This window comes from Plecotus auritus (assembly GCF_963455305.1).
Source record: "Plecotus auritus genome assembly, chromosome: 1".
NCBI lineage: Eukaryota > Metazoa > Chordata > Mammalia > Chiroptera > Vespertilionidae > Plecotus > Plecotus auritus.
In genome coordinates this window covers 4,646,441-4,661,777 of record NC_137770.1, presented here as the reverse complement: position 1 = coordinate 4,661,777, position 15,337 = coordinate 4,646,441, and the positions used below count along the sequence as shown (strand labels likewise).

The window sequence follows — 15,337 nt, the reverse complement described above, 5'->3', positions numbered from 1 at the left end:
TGTAAAGCGGGACAACAGTGCCTACCTGCTGCGTTAGTTTGTGAGTGCCTGGCCTGGTGCCTGCCCAGATGGCACCACTACCAGCGCCGAGAGCCTGGCGGGACGTGCAGGGAAAGCACAGGTGGAGGCGGCTGCAGCTCACACTCACACCCGCACTCACACCCACTCAGGAGGAAAAGTTACAGCACACGGGTCACCCTGAAACCAAATACCTCGAATAGCCATTACCTGCTACGGAAAGTAAACACTAATTAAAAAGCACTTTTTATATAAACGGCCCAGGACGGTTCATAATCGTCTCCTGGCTGCGTGGGCGGGGAGGCCCGCAGGCACCGGACCCAGCCTGCGGGAGCCTTGGCGCCAGTACCGCTGGCCGAGGAGCCAGCGCTGGGAAAGGGCCGGGTTCCTGCAGCTGGTGCCGTGGGCGCGCCTGAGGGGGCGGCGAGGACAGTCCCTGCCTCCCACCTGCTCAGAGCCCTCTCCACCGCCAGTGCTGGTCCTCTGCCCACCGGTGTCTGGAATGGCCAGGCCGGGTCAGGCCTCCCCGAGGCGACCAAAACTAGTGCCTGTGCTGGCAGGACGCTGCTCCTGCGGAGATGCGGGTTACTGAGCAGGGACACAGGTCAGCACGAGTCCAGGCCATCCGCGGGCCCTGCACCGGAAACGCCCCCAACCCGGACCTCAAACACTTGTCCTACAGGTTTTGCAGTAGACATAGAATCTCTTTCCATAAAAAGGAACACGGGTCGCCGACGACGTCCCCAAAGACAGAAGCCCACATACCTGATCTGACTTCAGCAGCCCAGCATCGTCGTCGGCTGGCTGGCTCAGGTCCTGCAGGGAGCGGCTGCCTCCAAGCTCCGCCACACTCGTCTCCGAGGACGAAGAGGGCAGCCCTTGGGCATAGATGTCCTCCTCGTCGCTGGACGTCAGCACCTGATCCCGTGAGGGATGCTCGGGGCGAGAGTCCTGGGCGCCGGCCACCAAGGCACAGACAGGAGTCAGCCGTCCGCCCACACTCCCCAGGTCACATTCGGAAGCAACCACTGCTCTCTGGCCCGCGTCATCGTCAGTGACAGCGAGCCAGGGATCGGACCCGAGGTGGCCAGGAGCCGCCGCGTGCATGAGCAGGCCCTGCTCTCCGCCGCCCTCCTTGGCGCCGCCTTTGTTCGCTCTGGTCTCCGGCAGCCTGCACTCGGCACTGGGCACCCCGCTAGGGCTGGAAGGCACGGGGGGCAAGTCCAGGAGAGAGGCTGCGGACAACGTGCACTGGGGGTCCTCAGGCTCCCAGCCCCCCACCCCCTGGGCCTCAGCAGGGCTGTCCTGGTCTTGGCAAGGTGACTGTCTGCTACTGGGTCCATCATCCGCAGGACGAGGCTCTCCCTCGAGCTCTGTGACCTCGCCACCTTCCACGTCTCCCCTCAGGTGCAGGGGCAAGCACAGCCCCCCACCGCGCAGCTCCATCTGGCCTGCCGGGCTCCATCGCGGGATCTCCACCCGGTCATCTTCGCTGAGGAAGTCAGGGGCGGGCTCAGGCGCCTCCAGGACACTGAACGCCTCAGGGTCGTGGTTCTGCCGCAGGACACCGTTCACCTCACCGCTGAGGCTGCCGTCCCAGTCGGGAGACTCGGTGCTCAGCCGATCCACCATGCTGCCCAAGCTTGAGGCTGTGGACAGCAGGTCTGTGTTCACGGACTGGGGGCTGTCACCAGGAAATTCACAGCAGGGAGTCGACTCAAGGGAACTGTGCCAGGCGTTGCTGCTTCCGTCTTCTAATTTAAAACAAGGATGTTTGAAATGAGGTATGGTTCTCCATGAAGACACGAATCAAAACCCAAAATTTTAAGACCCCGGCCAGGTAGCTCCGTTGGTTAGAGCACTGTCCCCAACACGCCAAGGCGGTGCGTCTGACCCTGGTCAGGGCACACATAAGCAGCCATCACGGAATGCATACGTAAGTGGGACAACACTTCTCTCTCTTCCTCTAAAAGAGTTTTGGCTTAAGAAAAAATACATTTTAAGTAAAGGAAAAATGTTTTAAATAAATGAAAAATACATTTTAAACTGGCAAAGAACAAACCTCTCAAGCGCAAATTATGCCCACGCTGGGTATTTTAAATGGATGCAAACGCCCTACGTGCGATGGGCTCGGAGGCTTCCCTCAGGACACGTCACTCAGAGAGATGAAAGAACTAAGAGGCCAGACCAACTTCTGGACGTTATTAAAGCGCTTAGGAACCTGGTAAGATATCCTTCGATACAGCAAGGGTCTCAGCTAAGAGGAGGAGGAAGCTGAAGTTAAATCCCGTATCTGGTGGCACACACACCCGACGGCACCTAAGTGACCATCTAGACACAGCGTCACGCTCGCCTCCTGACCTTCCGGCGAGGTTCCCGGTGTCTCTGTCTAGTAAACGGTAGACCTGGGCCAACCAGCCTTTTATTTAAATACTGGGGAGCGCCGAACCCCGCCGGGAGGCAGAGCGCTCTGCACACAGGCGGGCGATCCTATGTAGCCCTCACGGCGACACTTCCCGCGGGTCAAGGGCAGAGCATTCGCAGCACGCCTCCCTCGGGGCAGGAGCACGCTGTTTGTGAGGACCCTCTCTGCTGACTGTCCTGGGAAGGGCGAGTGCCCCACGCAGACGTACCTGCCTTCTTCTTCCTCCTCTTCTTTTTCACTTTGAGAGGCTTCACAACGAGCTCCCGGTCGAAGTCTTCCGAGCTGATGGCGCTGAACCGCTGTGAGGCGGGCTGGCCGCCCCGGCCCAGCTCCGGGGCTGCCGGGGGCCCGGAGCCGCTGTCGGTGGAGTTGAGCGAGCTGCTCCTGCTCCTCGGCTCGCTGGCCACGGAGCTGGCCACGGAGGCGCCTCTGAGCCTCGGCTCAGGGACCGGGGCCCCCGGCGGCCTCTCTGCGTGCTGCGCGGGGACCTGCTCTGTGCATCCTGGCGTCTCCAGACTGTCTCGTGCTGAGAAGGAAGAGTTCCGTTTTACTGCCGCTTACCTGAGACTCGACGTGCTCTTATGTTAACTGACCCTACACGCCGGCCTCTGAATGCAGAGAGCTCACAAAACTCAAAGAATCTCACAAAACACTCCCATCGACAGCTTTTGTTCTCCAGGCAGCTTATTTATCAAAAGTCTCCCAGCTGCCTCGTCAATAACCCCACAGGAAGGGACTCCACTAGGTACGGAGCGCCTCTCACTGACGCACCGATAACTGACAAAGGAGAGGCCTGTCTGACAAGGGTCTATGCCAGGGGTGGGCAAACTTTTTGACTCGAGGGCCACAATGGGTTCTTAAACTGGACTGGAGGGCCGGAACAAAAGCATGGATGGAGTGTTTGTGTGAACTAATATAAATTCAAAGTAAAGGAGCGGAGGGGAGAGCAAGAGAACCGGATAGAACAGCCAGATCCGACCCGCGGGCCGTAGTTTGCCCACGGCTGGTCTATGCTATCTCGTGCTCACCCCGTGCCGTGAATATACTTCCCTGGCACCCAAAGAGCTTTGAAAATAGAGGCATGCCCGTCATTACACTGCTCAACATCCAGGGAGGAAAGGGTAGGTGTCCACGAGAGCCAACTCAAGACCATGTTCATTAACCCAGGCAGCGCCCGCTCCAGGCAGAGGCAGGGGGAGGAGCGGCAGGGAGAGCGTCCCGGACTCTGTCCCAGGACAGAGAACAGGCAAGTCCCCCTCCATGGGCCCGCCCTTCTCTCACTCGACACCAGCAGGTCATCAGGGCCTGAGCGGCTCCAGCCACCGTCCCTCAGCCCAGGACCGGGGCCACTGGGACCCACTGCGTTCCAGACACCAGTCCAGGTGCTCAGACCGGCCTCCGCCGGCCGGCGGCACTCCTGTTCCGGGTTGTTGGGGCCGACAGCGGCTCCTGGAGCTCACGGGACCGGAGAGCAGGCTCTGCTGCACGAAGCCCAGGGCAGGGTGGCGGCCTGCGCCGGTCACACAGCGAACGCTTGGAGCCCTCGGTCTGGCGCTGCGCTGTCCGGCACAGAGGCACTAGCCACGGAGCTGTTTACATGCAGACGAATTAGAGTGAAACACTGAAAACGCAGCTCCTCGGCTGCCCTTGCCATTCAAGCCCTGAGCAGCCAAGTGTGGACAGGGGCCACCTGCTGGACAGTGCGGATACAGAGCAAGGAAGGGACACGGGGGCGGGGGGCGCAGGACGAGGAAGGCGGTGGGTGGAGGGACAGGGGTCTGCACTGCCCACGGGCTTGTTGTCAGAGACCAACAGAACCTCTGTGTCACTGCTCTTTGACCTCCGAGGCCCCACAAATGCAGGGGCTCTGGGACCGGATGTGCTCGGGTTTGGCTCACGCAGTGCAGAGGTGGTGTCTTTGGGCCCCTCAGGCACCGTGCTGAGACTCAGCACCTCCCAGGCGGCCCTTCTGAGGGTTTATAGGATCGGGAATGGTGAGCACGTAGCCGCTTTGGTTCCCACCAGGAGCCAGTTCACTAAGCACACGAGCGTTAGTACTGGGACGTGTGCCCGAGAACCCACAGTAAGGTCCTTTGCTCGTGAGAATCTGGGCCAGGGGTGGGCAAACTTTTTGACTCGAGGGCCACAATGGGTTCTTAAACTGGACCGGAGGGCCGGAACAAAAGCATGGATGGAGTGTTTGTGTGAACTAATATAAATTCAAAGTAAAGGAGCGGAGGGGAGAGCAAGAGAACCGGATAGAACAGCCGGATCCGGCCCGCGGGCCGTAGTTTGCCCACGGCTGGTCTGGGCTCAAACAGAAGTCAAAGGCACAGAGGATAACACTCCGTTCTACAGGAAGAGCTGTGTTAAGGTGAAGTATGTCCCAGGCGACGGGCTAAATGCTGTAAAATCTTGTGCAAATCTGGGTCTTTGGCAGCATCAGTCCCACACGCTGCCCACAGTATCAGAGGCTGCTCGAGTGGGCACTGAGTTCTCGCTCCCCCTCACCCGACCTCCCACCTTCAGGACCCCTGGGAGCAACTCTACCAAGGGGAGACCTGTCTGATGCAGGCCGTCAAGTAGGTCACCTTCAAGAACAGGGGTGTAAGCAGTATTTTAAGAATCATAAGAAACCTGGCAGGTGCCTTCCTAGTTTAGATAAAGCCACAATCACTTAGCAAAATGGTCAGGGTTTTAATAAAGACCGCCACTGCACACACACAGTACCTGTATTTCCAGTACTAACCTATGGATGCTAGTCCCTCCGGCCTGCTTGAAATCCTTATAATGTTCCTGTCTCCCTTTAAGAGAAATATTTCATTTTCTGTGCAGGAAACAGACACGATATCACCCGATCCTTCCAAACCAGCAATCGCGGCCTGTCCAGAAACAAAAACACAGTCACCCCCCAGGCAAGACTGCTCTCCCAGGCCCCGCACCAGCACGCACAGGGACCCAAGGAAGTGCTCTGCGTTTGCTCCGAAACTTGATGGATGTCGGCAGGTGTCCCGAGCTGGTAGGTGGTCAGGTATACTGAGCGGGTCTGACCTGGAGCGCACCCCTCACCAGTACATTCCCGTGTCTGGGGAGCAGCCTCGCACCTCCTGGCCGCTCTCTGGACCTTGTCCTCACCTGCTCCCCACTCCCTAGGACACGGAGCTCCTCCCGGCGGGACCTGCCTGGCGACCTCACACAGCAAGGAGAAACTAAAACGTTTTTTTTAAAGTTTCTGTATCCAGCTCTAATGGTCACAATCTGTCATCACCCTGGTTTTTACACAGAAATGGCCAGTGACGTGTCTCCATCTGGGCAGAGGGACCAGGGTAAGAGGACGGGTGGGAGGAAGCGGGAGAGCCTTGTCGCTCAGGCCGCCCTGCAGAGGCCACGGAGTCACGCTCTCCCGAGCGGCCCTTCGTTTACACACTCAGCCACTGGCTGAGAAGTCTGGGAAAACAGGACCCAAACAGACTACGAAGAACAAGTTTCATTTTGTGCTTAAGTGCAAAAAACCCCACCATTTCTTGGCCGGGGCAGGACTATGAATAGCAAACCAAGTATTTTTTCAGATCTACACCAATAATCAAACCTTCGCCTGATTTCCATGACTGGCCCAGGGGGGAAGTAAAGCATGAGAACCTATTCCGTCCCCTCCAGCACCCTGAGAGGCAGCCCCCGATAAGCCTGGAGACACAGGATGGGGTGCAGGCGCCACCTACCTGGTTGACAGTGTCCAGCAGGTAAACGCTATATTCATTCCAACTGAGCACCCAGCCTTCCCGGAAGAAACAGGAAACTAGCCCCAGGTGCCTCTCGGGGAAGCTGCCACTTCCCGGGTCGAAGGGGTCCAGGCGCGGGTACAACTCGAAGGGCTTGACTCCTCCGGCAAAGACGTCTTTTAAGAGAAACGTGGCTTGCACAGTCCCCTGGACGTCAGCCCTCCACAGCCGGAGCCCTGGCCGGGATGCGTACAAGGTCAGATCGCTTTGCTTACAAAGTCCTGGTATAAAACAAGCACCAAACTTCCCGGTGCTGGAATGAGAGAAAGAAACAGGACACGGCTGGTTTAAAGCGGCCGCCGCTGCTGACCGGAGCAGGCACGGCTGGTAAGCCTGAACAAGACGGATTCCGAGAGCCCCCTTCCGTTTCTCTCGTTAACTGGGCCAGCCAGCCCTGCGCCCGGCCGACAGGTCTCTCCGCACGACACCCAGGAGGCCCAGCCAGGAGCGCGCCTCCTGGTTCCCAGGTCCCCGCTTCCTGTCCCCTGCGGCACTGCCCCCACTGCGGTAGCTGCACGCTCGTTTCACCCCCACGACCCGGCGAGGCAAATACCTCGACCCCCGTTGGAGAGAAACTGAGGCAGGAGCTGGCAGCTCGAGCCCGCCCGCCGCCTGGCCTGAGACCGCTCCGCAGATCACCGCCTCACGCCCACGCCCCGCCAACGGGCTCACGTCTGGGGTCCTGGCAGGCCTTTGGGAGTTTTTCTAAACTGTCAGAGGGACCAAATCTCCCTCCTGAGACCGTGACATACCGAACACTGACAAAAGAATCCGCGTCATGTATGTGGTGAATGAATTATGAAGCCTGGTAATGACGCGTATGCCCGGGAGCCCCTCCCCCGTGCTCCCGGCCCCGAGAAGGCCCTGCCTGCTCCACTCCCAGGTCCCTGCCCGCTCCACCCCCAGGGCGACCGCTAGGCTGTTTGTGCTTCCCGGCCCCTCGCTGTCACGGAAGGGTTAGCCACAAACCACGTCCTCCTGAATTATACGGCGTGTCTCCCACTGTGTAAAAGCAGCACGCTGCTCTCTGCTCTCTGCTGAAACTTGCTTTTAACATTACCCAGAAGCATTTCTAAGACTCGTCCTGTTGGTAAAGCTGTGGCTCATTCACTGTCACTGCCACACGGTATCCCACACTGACTCACATACCCTCTTGTGGACGGGACTGGAATGGTTTCTATTTTCTGTTGTCTGAGAACGCAGGGTGGGACTGTGGGGTTGCTGAGTGAGAGAAACTGAAGTCCGGAGACCGCTTCAACCTTCCTCAGCGGCCATCCCGACGACACTGCCCCCGGCAGTCTCTGCGTCCTCACTGCTCCACGCTGGCAAGCCTTAGACTTCGCCGAGTTCATGTGCTAAGAGGTTCAAATCAACCCTAAGTCCTGCTGGTTCTCTCCCCACAATATTTCTCTGGCGTTGAACAGTAGAAAGAGCACTGGTTGCCCAGCGGCGCGGCTCAGGGGTGGAGTGTGGACCCAGACACCCAGAAGTCGCTGGTGAGATTCCCACTCAGGGCCCAGGCCTGGGTTGCAGGCTCGATTCCCAGCTGGGGGAGTGCAGGAAGCAGCCTATCAATGTTTCTCTCTCTCTACCTTCTCCCTCTCCCTTCTTCTCTCTCTAAAAATCGCTAAAAACAAATTACAAAAGAGTACTGGCTTTACAGACACCTCCTAGCTATGTGGTGTGTGACCCTTTTAGACCTCGGTTTTCTAGTCTGTAAGCCAGGGATAACTCCCATCTCCAAGGTGAAGTGAGGATCAAGTCCCCACAGTCACTCGACGGCCACGCACGCAGCAGCGGGCGCTCACAGCTGGGAGCTGCCCCTCCTCTACCCACGCCCCCACAGAGTGTGGGTCCTGTGTGCTGTGTCTTTCCCGCCCCCCCCCCGGCACAGCGCCGCAGCACGCCCATCCCGGAGAGGGGCCCCCAGGGATCACAGAGAAAGTATGTGGGCGCTTCTCTGCCCTTCGTGTCTCGCTAGGTCCCTACGGCACCTCAGTAACGACATCCCTCTGGGCAGGGTCCCAGGAGGACATCACAGGTCAGAGTCACTCCAAACGCAGACCGTGAGACTAACTGAGGGTGTCCACAGGCACCTCTCCAATCAGCAACGCGTCTCATCCCGGCCCTGGGTGGCCCGACTGACCCCAAGGAGTTCCGGCAGGGCGGCCACCACCCTCCCCTGCCTTTTCCTGGGGCCGGCAGGTCACTGCTGTAAAGAGGCAAGCTGCCGATGAAGGGCTGCTCACAGGGGAGAAAGCAAGGGGCTGCCACACAGAACAGAGAATAAGCTTCCCCTGTGTGTGGGGCACAGAGATCAATGCTGGCTGCACCGCTGACCTCAGCCGCCCTCCCCTGATGGCACCGGCACTGCCAGCCTCCCCGGCCCTCACCAGCGCCTGTCAGCTCTACCGTGCTTGCAAGCCAGCCCAGGCCCACTCACCACCCCACCCCTCCTCCTTTCCCAGCCCGTGTCTTCTCCTGGGTACTCCCCCAGCTCCCGCCCACCCTCTCCCACCGTCCCTCCCTCCCCCCTTCTTCAGTTCCCCCTCCCCTACGCTGCCCAGAGGCCTCCGAGGGGCCGGGTCACCCACGGGCCGCTGCTGCCTTTTCCCACACGGCAGGCAGGCAGGCGGACTGGCCTAATCCTTCTGGTCACTTTTTCTTTCCGGCATCAGGTCAAAGCAGGGACCATCCCAGCCTAGAATTCTTCACCTCTTTCCCGTCTGCTCCCGGCCCTCCCTGCCCCCCAGACCCTGGCACTCCTGGCAGAGCGGCTGAGGGATAAACTTCCTCAGAGGCTGGGATGAGGGGTCCAGGGCAGGCTGGGACCCCCCGGCACCCCAGGCTTAGCGCCGCTGGGGGCTTGCACGTGGCACAGCGGAACCTGGGAAAACGTCCAGCCCGGGCCCAGCAGGCCGCACACCGGGAAACTCACCCCTTCCTCGGCTGGGCCCCGACCTGGCGGACACACTGCTCCTCGGTGTGGAAGAGCAGACTGCGCTGCACGGTGGACACGAGCAGCACCTTCTGGCTGTAGTCCAGCTGCACGATGGAGGACGGCTCCGCCAGCACCAGGTGGGACTTGCAGACGCCCTGGAGAGGCAGGCCGGTTACCCCACGCAGGGGGCCAGCACCCCACCTCCCCCGTGAATAGCAGGCCGGTTACCCCACGCAGGGGGCCAGCACCCCACCTCCCCCGTGAATAGCAGGCCGGTTACCCCACGCAGGGGGCCAGCACCCCACCACCCCGTGAATAGCAGGCCGGTTACCCCACGCAGGGGGCCAGCACCCCACCTCCCCCGTGAATAGCAGGCCGGTTACCCCACGCAGGGGGCCAGCACCCCACCTCCCCCGTGACTAGCAGGCCGGTTACCCCACGCAGGGGGCCAGCACCCCACCTCCCCCGTGACTAGCAGGCCGGTTACCCCACGCAGGGGGCCAGCACCCCACCTCCCCCCGTGACTAGCAGGCCGGTTACCCCACGCAGGGGACCAGCACCCCACCTCCCCCGTGACTAGCAGGCCGGTTACCCCACGCAAGGGGGCCCCAGCACCCCACCTCCTCCCTGCCTAGGAAAGCACCCGCTCTGTTACTTTTATTTAGGCCAAGTTCCCCTTAAAGTGCACGCTTTAACTCCCATCATATGCGGTGTCAACCCATCGCCCTGAAATTATCTTGAAAAGCCTTACTAAAGAGAGAACAGTCAATGCGGGCATCTATCTCAGGCTACCTCAGCCTGACAAGAAACTTTAAAGTCTGTACGATTTATTTTAAAACGTCTCAGTAGATCGTTCAGAGGAAAATTCATAAAGCTCTAAGCAGAAACATGCCGCGCCACGAGTATCATCTACCCTGTGGTAAAGGAGCACCCGGACCTGCCATAAAATCACTGTGATTCCGACCAGCTAGGTTCGTATTATACTCCCCCCAGAGAGCAACGCAATTTGGGGGACATTTCATCCCTGCCGACCGAAAGGTCAGAGAAAACAGGAGGTTAGAAAGAGACTGAAATGGCATTAAACCTATTAAAGAACAAAGTGAAATCTAGAAGGCTCTTGGCTGTTAACACAAACTCTACTTCTTGGAGTCAGAGATCTGCCTGCGTCCGTCACTCTTCCCCTGAGCCCGTTTTCTGGGGAAGAAGGCCTCTGAGGGGAGGGGAGGGGAGGGGAGGGGAGGGAGGGGAGGGGAGGGGAAGGGGAGGGGAGGGGAGGGAGGGGAGGGGAGGGGAAGGGAGGGGAGGGGAGCGGAGGAGAAAGGAGGGGAGGGGAAGGGAGGGGAGGGGAGGGGAGGGAGGGGGGCGGAGGAGAAAGGAGGGGAGGGGAGGGAGGGGAGGGGAGGGGAGGGGAAAGGAAGGGAAGGAAAGGGAGGGGAAGGAAAGGGGAGGGAAGGGGAAGGGAGGGGAGGGGAGGGGAGGGGAGGGAAGGAGAAGGGAGGGGAGGGGAAGGGAGGGGAGGGAAGGGAGGGGAAGGGAAAGGAAGGGAAGGGAGGGGAAGGGAAGGGAGGAAAGGGGGAGGGAGGGGAGGGGAGGGGAGGGGAAGGGAGGGGAAGGGAAAGGGAAGGGAAGGGAAGGGAGGGGAAGGAAAGGGGAGGGAAGGGGAAGGGAGGGGAGGGGAGGGGAAGGGAGGGGAGGGGAAGGGAAAGGAGGGAAGAGAGGGGACGGGAGCGGCAATCAGACTCACCGTAGGGGTTCCAAGGGACAATCCACCCTTTAGACACACAGCTCCCTGAACTGTGCCAAGCACCCAAGCCGGGTAACCGTCACCCCGATGAAGGTACGGAAGCCCATCCCCTCCAACGCCAAGGACTCTTCAGGCAGCTTTCTACCCGCACTGGCAGCTATGCCAACGGCAGCTTGTTAGTTTCTGACTTTCCTGGCATCGCGGTGACACTTACCGCACTGCATTTTACAACCCACACCCTCCCATGGAGCTCAGTCTTTAAAAAAACGATCAGAACCTCCATAAAGCCGGGGAAGAGAGGATCGGACTGCTCAGGACACCTCTCAGCGGGAAGCAGTGTCCTGTGCGCTGCCCGCAGGCGGGCCGGCGAGTGGCGGCGGGAAGGACACACGGGCCCCTCAGCAGTGTCACAGGACAGCTTCCTGCACAGCGCGGCTCTCCAGGGGCAGCCTGCACAGCGCGGCTCTCCAGGGGCAGCCTGCACAGCGCGGCTCTCCAGGGGCAGCCTGCAGTCGTGGCCACACCGGGGCAGGCCAGCCTTGCTCAGGGGCCCTGTACCGATGGAACACGGCCACGTGGGGGAGCCGCCGGAGCCCCAAGGTGGCCCAACTGAGCAGGACACCCAACTCCCGTGTCCCTGGGCCCCACAGGCGCTCAGCACTTAAGAGCGTCTCTGATGTAGAAGGACGACGTCACTCAGTCTTGGCCCCTGGACACACGTATTTCTGCGCTGTGCCCGCTGCGCACGGGAGCACCGTGTCCTCTCAGGCGACAAGCACCCGCGCGAGGGTCCGCGCCGTCAGCGCCATCAGCCGGGGCAGCTGCCTCTCACACAGCCTTGTTGACTTGGAAGGCGGCCATTCTTCCGGGTGGGTATTCGACAGGCATTCCCCAGGAAGAACAAAGGGAGCCTGTTCTTCCAGGGCAACAAGCGGCAGTGTTTGCTGCTGGTAAAATTCAAGTTTTCAAGTAAAGGTTAGAATTGGAAGCCGGGTAGCCGCCGGGTGAACCTTAGAGATTCCCAATAGCTGAAGGCTTTTCTGATCAGAATGACGACACTGACCAAGCTGCTCTCTTCCGTGTTACGTAATTAACTGTGTCAACACTTGGAAGATCGGCCTCACTCAGGGGCCCCATATGTTCTAAGTGACCCGAGCATGTTACAAAATCGCACGTGGATCGAAGAGCCATTCTGACTGCAAGACGGACCAGTGGATTTTATGGTGACAGAGCACAGAAAATTCCCCTCATGGCTTCAATTCCATACTTCAAGGACACTACCATTAGTCAGTTTGGGGACAGAACTAAAGAAGAATATCCACAATTCTCTGGAAAGGCTACTAAAACGCTCCTCCGTTTCTAACCACAGGCTGGAGTTTCTTTATATCTTCCGAGCAAAACAATGTATTTGCAACAGACTGCGGGCCATCTTCCCCACGCCAGGTATGAAAGAGCTTCGCAAGCATGTAAAGCAATGCCACTCTACTTGTTTTGAAAACAATTATTTTCATTAAAATGTTATTTATGTTAACATATAACAGGTGTATTATTATTTAAAAACTAGAGGCCCGGTGCATGAAATTTGTGCACGGGGGGGGGGGGGGGAACGGGAAGGGGTGTCCCTCAGCCCGGCCTGCACCCTCTCCAATCTGGGACCCCTCGAAGGATGTCCTACTGCTGGTTTACAGGGATCAGGCCTAAACCGGCAGTCGGACATCCTTCTTGCAATCCGGGGCTGCTGGCTCCTAACCGCTCACCTGCCTTCCTGCCTGTCCCTAACCACTCTGCAAGCTGGCCTGCTTGCCCCCAAATGCCCCCCCTGATCACTCCCAACTGCCCCCCAGGCCAGTGTGCTTGCCCCCAACTGCCTCCCCTACCAGCCTGCTCACCCCCAACTGCCTCCCCTGCCAGCCTGATCACCCCCAACTGCCCCCCATGCCAGCCTGCTCACCCCCAACTGCCCCTCCCCACTGGCCTGCTCGCCCCCACCTTCCCTCCTCACTGGTCTGCTCGCCCCCAACTGCCCCCCTGCTGACTCCAAACTGCCCCCTCCCCCCCGCTGTCCTGATCACCTCCAACTGACCCCCACTGACGGGGGTGAGGGGCTGATGGCTGTTTGCAGGCTGGCCAAGTCCCCCAGCGGGGACCCTCACCCCATGGGAGTATGGCCAGCCTGGGAGAGGAGCTGAGGGCTGTTTTCAGGCTGGCCATGCCCCCCGGTGATCCAGGCTCTCAGCCCCTCCTTTTTTTTCAGTGCCTCCTTGAGCAGAGGCCAGGGCCAGCTGGAAGCAGGTATCTGGGATTTATTTATCTTCTACAATTAAAACTTTGTAGCCTTGAGTGGAGGCCAGGGACGGCCAGGGTGGGCGGGAAGCTTGGCTTCCTCCATTGCCAGGGGCAACCCAAGCCTCCTGCTCGCTCCAGCTCCGTGGCCACCGCCATCTTGGTTGTGCTAATTTGCATACTCACTCCTGATTGGCTGTGGTGTAGCGGAGTGATGGACAATTTGCATGTTTCTCTTTTATTAGTGTAGGTAAATTTAATAAATATTTCTTACTTTCCCAGGTTTGATTTCTACCATGGTGCACTGAGCAGACAGACTCATACAGAAGGCAGCACTTTGGGTCTCCTTTTTAGGGGTGTGACGGGGTCCTGAGACCAGGCAGTTGGAGCTGCTGCAGGAGAGCACCTATAAGAAGTCAGTCTTGGGTCCCAGGGACAAGAGCCACTCAGCTAGTAGTTGCTGAATTCCTGCCCCGTGCTCGGCGTGAAGGCTACAAATAAGAAAACGGAAGGGCCGTGGACCTCGGAGGTCGGACCACCGGGCAGGCAGGCACGAGGCCAATGTCGGGGGAAGGCAGGTTTGCGGCGGAAGCTTAGCCTGCGGTGGAGCTCCGCCAGGAGTTAGCTTGTGGTCCCGCCCTGCTGCCTGTGTCTCTTGGCGTGGTTTCCTCCACGGACTGGGGTGAGAACACAGCTCAGGGGACTCTTGGAGGATTAAATAAAGTAGGAAACACGAGGGTGGGGCTGGACCTGGTCACCTCACAGCGGCAGCGCTTGGCGAGGGGTGAACTGTGCGCCACCGAAAGCGCTGACCTCTGTCCAGCTGATGAGGGAGGGCGTCACCTCGTTCCTACAAACCCTCAGGAGTTAGGAACGACAGTGGCTTCTTTTCTTAGTAGAAGAGGCAACAAGAGAATGAAAACGTGGCCGCTCCAGTGCAAACGAAGGCCAGCTCTTTCATCACGAAGTAGAGGCTCATGAAACGTTAGAAAAGTCTTTGAAAGAAAGTGTTACTCACAACTGAGATAACAGGACGATGGAGAATGCACGCCGATGAACTAAAAACGCAGTGATTTCTCCAAACGCCAGGCCAGCGGTGCTTCTGAAGCTAATCTTACCTGGTCGAGGTCCAGAGAAGAATAGACAATCCTCCCTCTGTCGTCTCCAGAGAACAGTTTCATCCCGTTGGGGCTCCACGCCAGGGCTGTGATGCTGTTTTTGTGAATCCCAGTGACGTCAAATCTCCGGAGCTAGGAGGGAACGGTCAGTCACACCAGAGAAAGGACGGGGTGGAGCTTTGGGGACAAGGTGGACGGAACCGTCCCACTTTTGGGGGAGCTGGGTCCCATTTGCCTATGTACCTTCAAAGCCCAGAGGACAGCCAGAGATTGCCCAGCGGAATTTAAGTCGCCACACGTGCCTTTTGCGTGTCCTACCAGAACCAACATGCTACCTGGTGACCAAGCACGCGGTGTGAGCTTTCCTGGCCATCACTATCCAGGCAGATGAGGATTCTCACTTAAAACCCCGGGGACTTGCCACGACGGTCAGAGACGCCGAACCGCGTCGGCTCACCTGCTTGTTCCTCCCGGGCAGCGACGACACCAGCTGGAAGACGGCGACCCTCCCGGAGGCTGTGCCTGCGGCCACCAGGTCGTCGAAGCAGCTCAGCAGCTTCACCGCCGTGATGGCCTCCATCTTCCCCTGAAAGAGGAAACAGCAAACACCTGTCAGCCGCGGCTCTCCGCAGAACACCCGCGGGAGAGGACCCGCACAGGCACAGCCTCTACCCCTAGGAGGGCGCACGCAGTGCAGGGAGATGACGGACTCTGTTAAACCTCCTTCCCATTTCAGGTTTGGAATCGCTGAAACGACAACATCAAACACTGCATTTCTGACGAAGGAAGTGCTGATCACCCACGTGTGAACACACTGAGCTCTTAGCAAGAGCGACGAGGGAGCCTGGACGAGAGGTCTCCGGCCCGCAGGGGTCAGCCTCAGCTCTGCTTTCTCCTCTGGTGGCCCAGTCTCTCACCGCGGGGCCCAGTCGCGAGACAGCACCTCCACAAGAGCTTTAAAGAGGACTCCTGCTGTGCTCCGGTTCTGAGACCAGTAATCAGCAAGTAACATTAAGTCAGGCTTACCAC

The 15,337-nt window shown here is 59.0% G+C and overlaps 1 protein-coding gene across 6 annotated transcripts in view; it reads right to left on the bottom strand.

The window, feature by feature from the left end:
* Nucleotides 1–15,337, bottom strand: part of TECPR2 (tectonin beta-propeller repeat containing 2) — an 80,028-nt gene that overhangs the window by 45,935 nt on the left and 18,756 nt on the right. For 3 of the 6 annotated variants that reach the window (XM_080645195.1, XM_080645196.1, XM_080645197.1), the window contains 7 exons: nt 14,766–14,894; nt 14,309–14,440; nt 9,161–9,318; nt 6,163–6,475; nt 5,193–5,325; nt 2,652–2,969; nt 784–1,772 (listed from right to left, as the gene is read on the bottom strand). In XM_080645195.1, coding sequence (XP_080501321.1) covers nt 784–1,772; nt 2,652–2,969; nt 5,193–5,325; nt 6,163–6,475; nt 9,161–9,318; nt 14,309–14,440; nt 14,766–14,894 — 2,172 coding nt within the window. Of the gene's footprint in view, nt 1–783; nt 1,773–2,651; nt 2,970–5,192; nt 5,326–6,162; nt 6,476–9,160; nt 9,319–11,121; nt 11,539–13,464; nt 13,537–14,308; nt 14,441–14,765; nt 14,895–15,337 lie in introns of those variants that run through there. The other 3 variants (XM_080645199.1, XM_080645200.1, XM_080645198.1) reach the window with 3 other exon arrangements.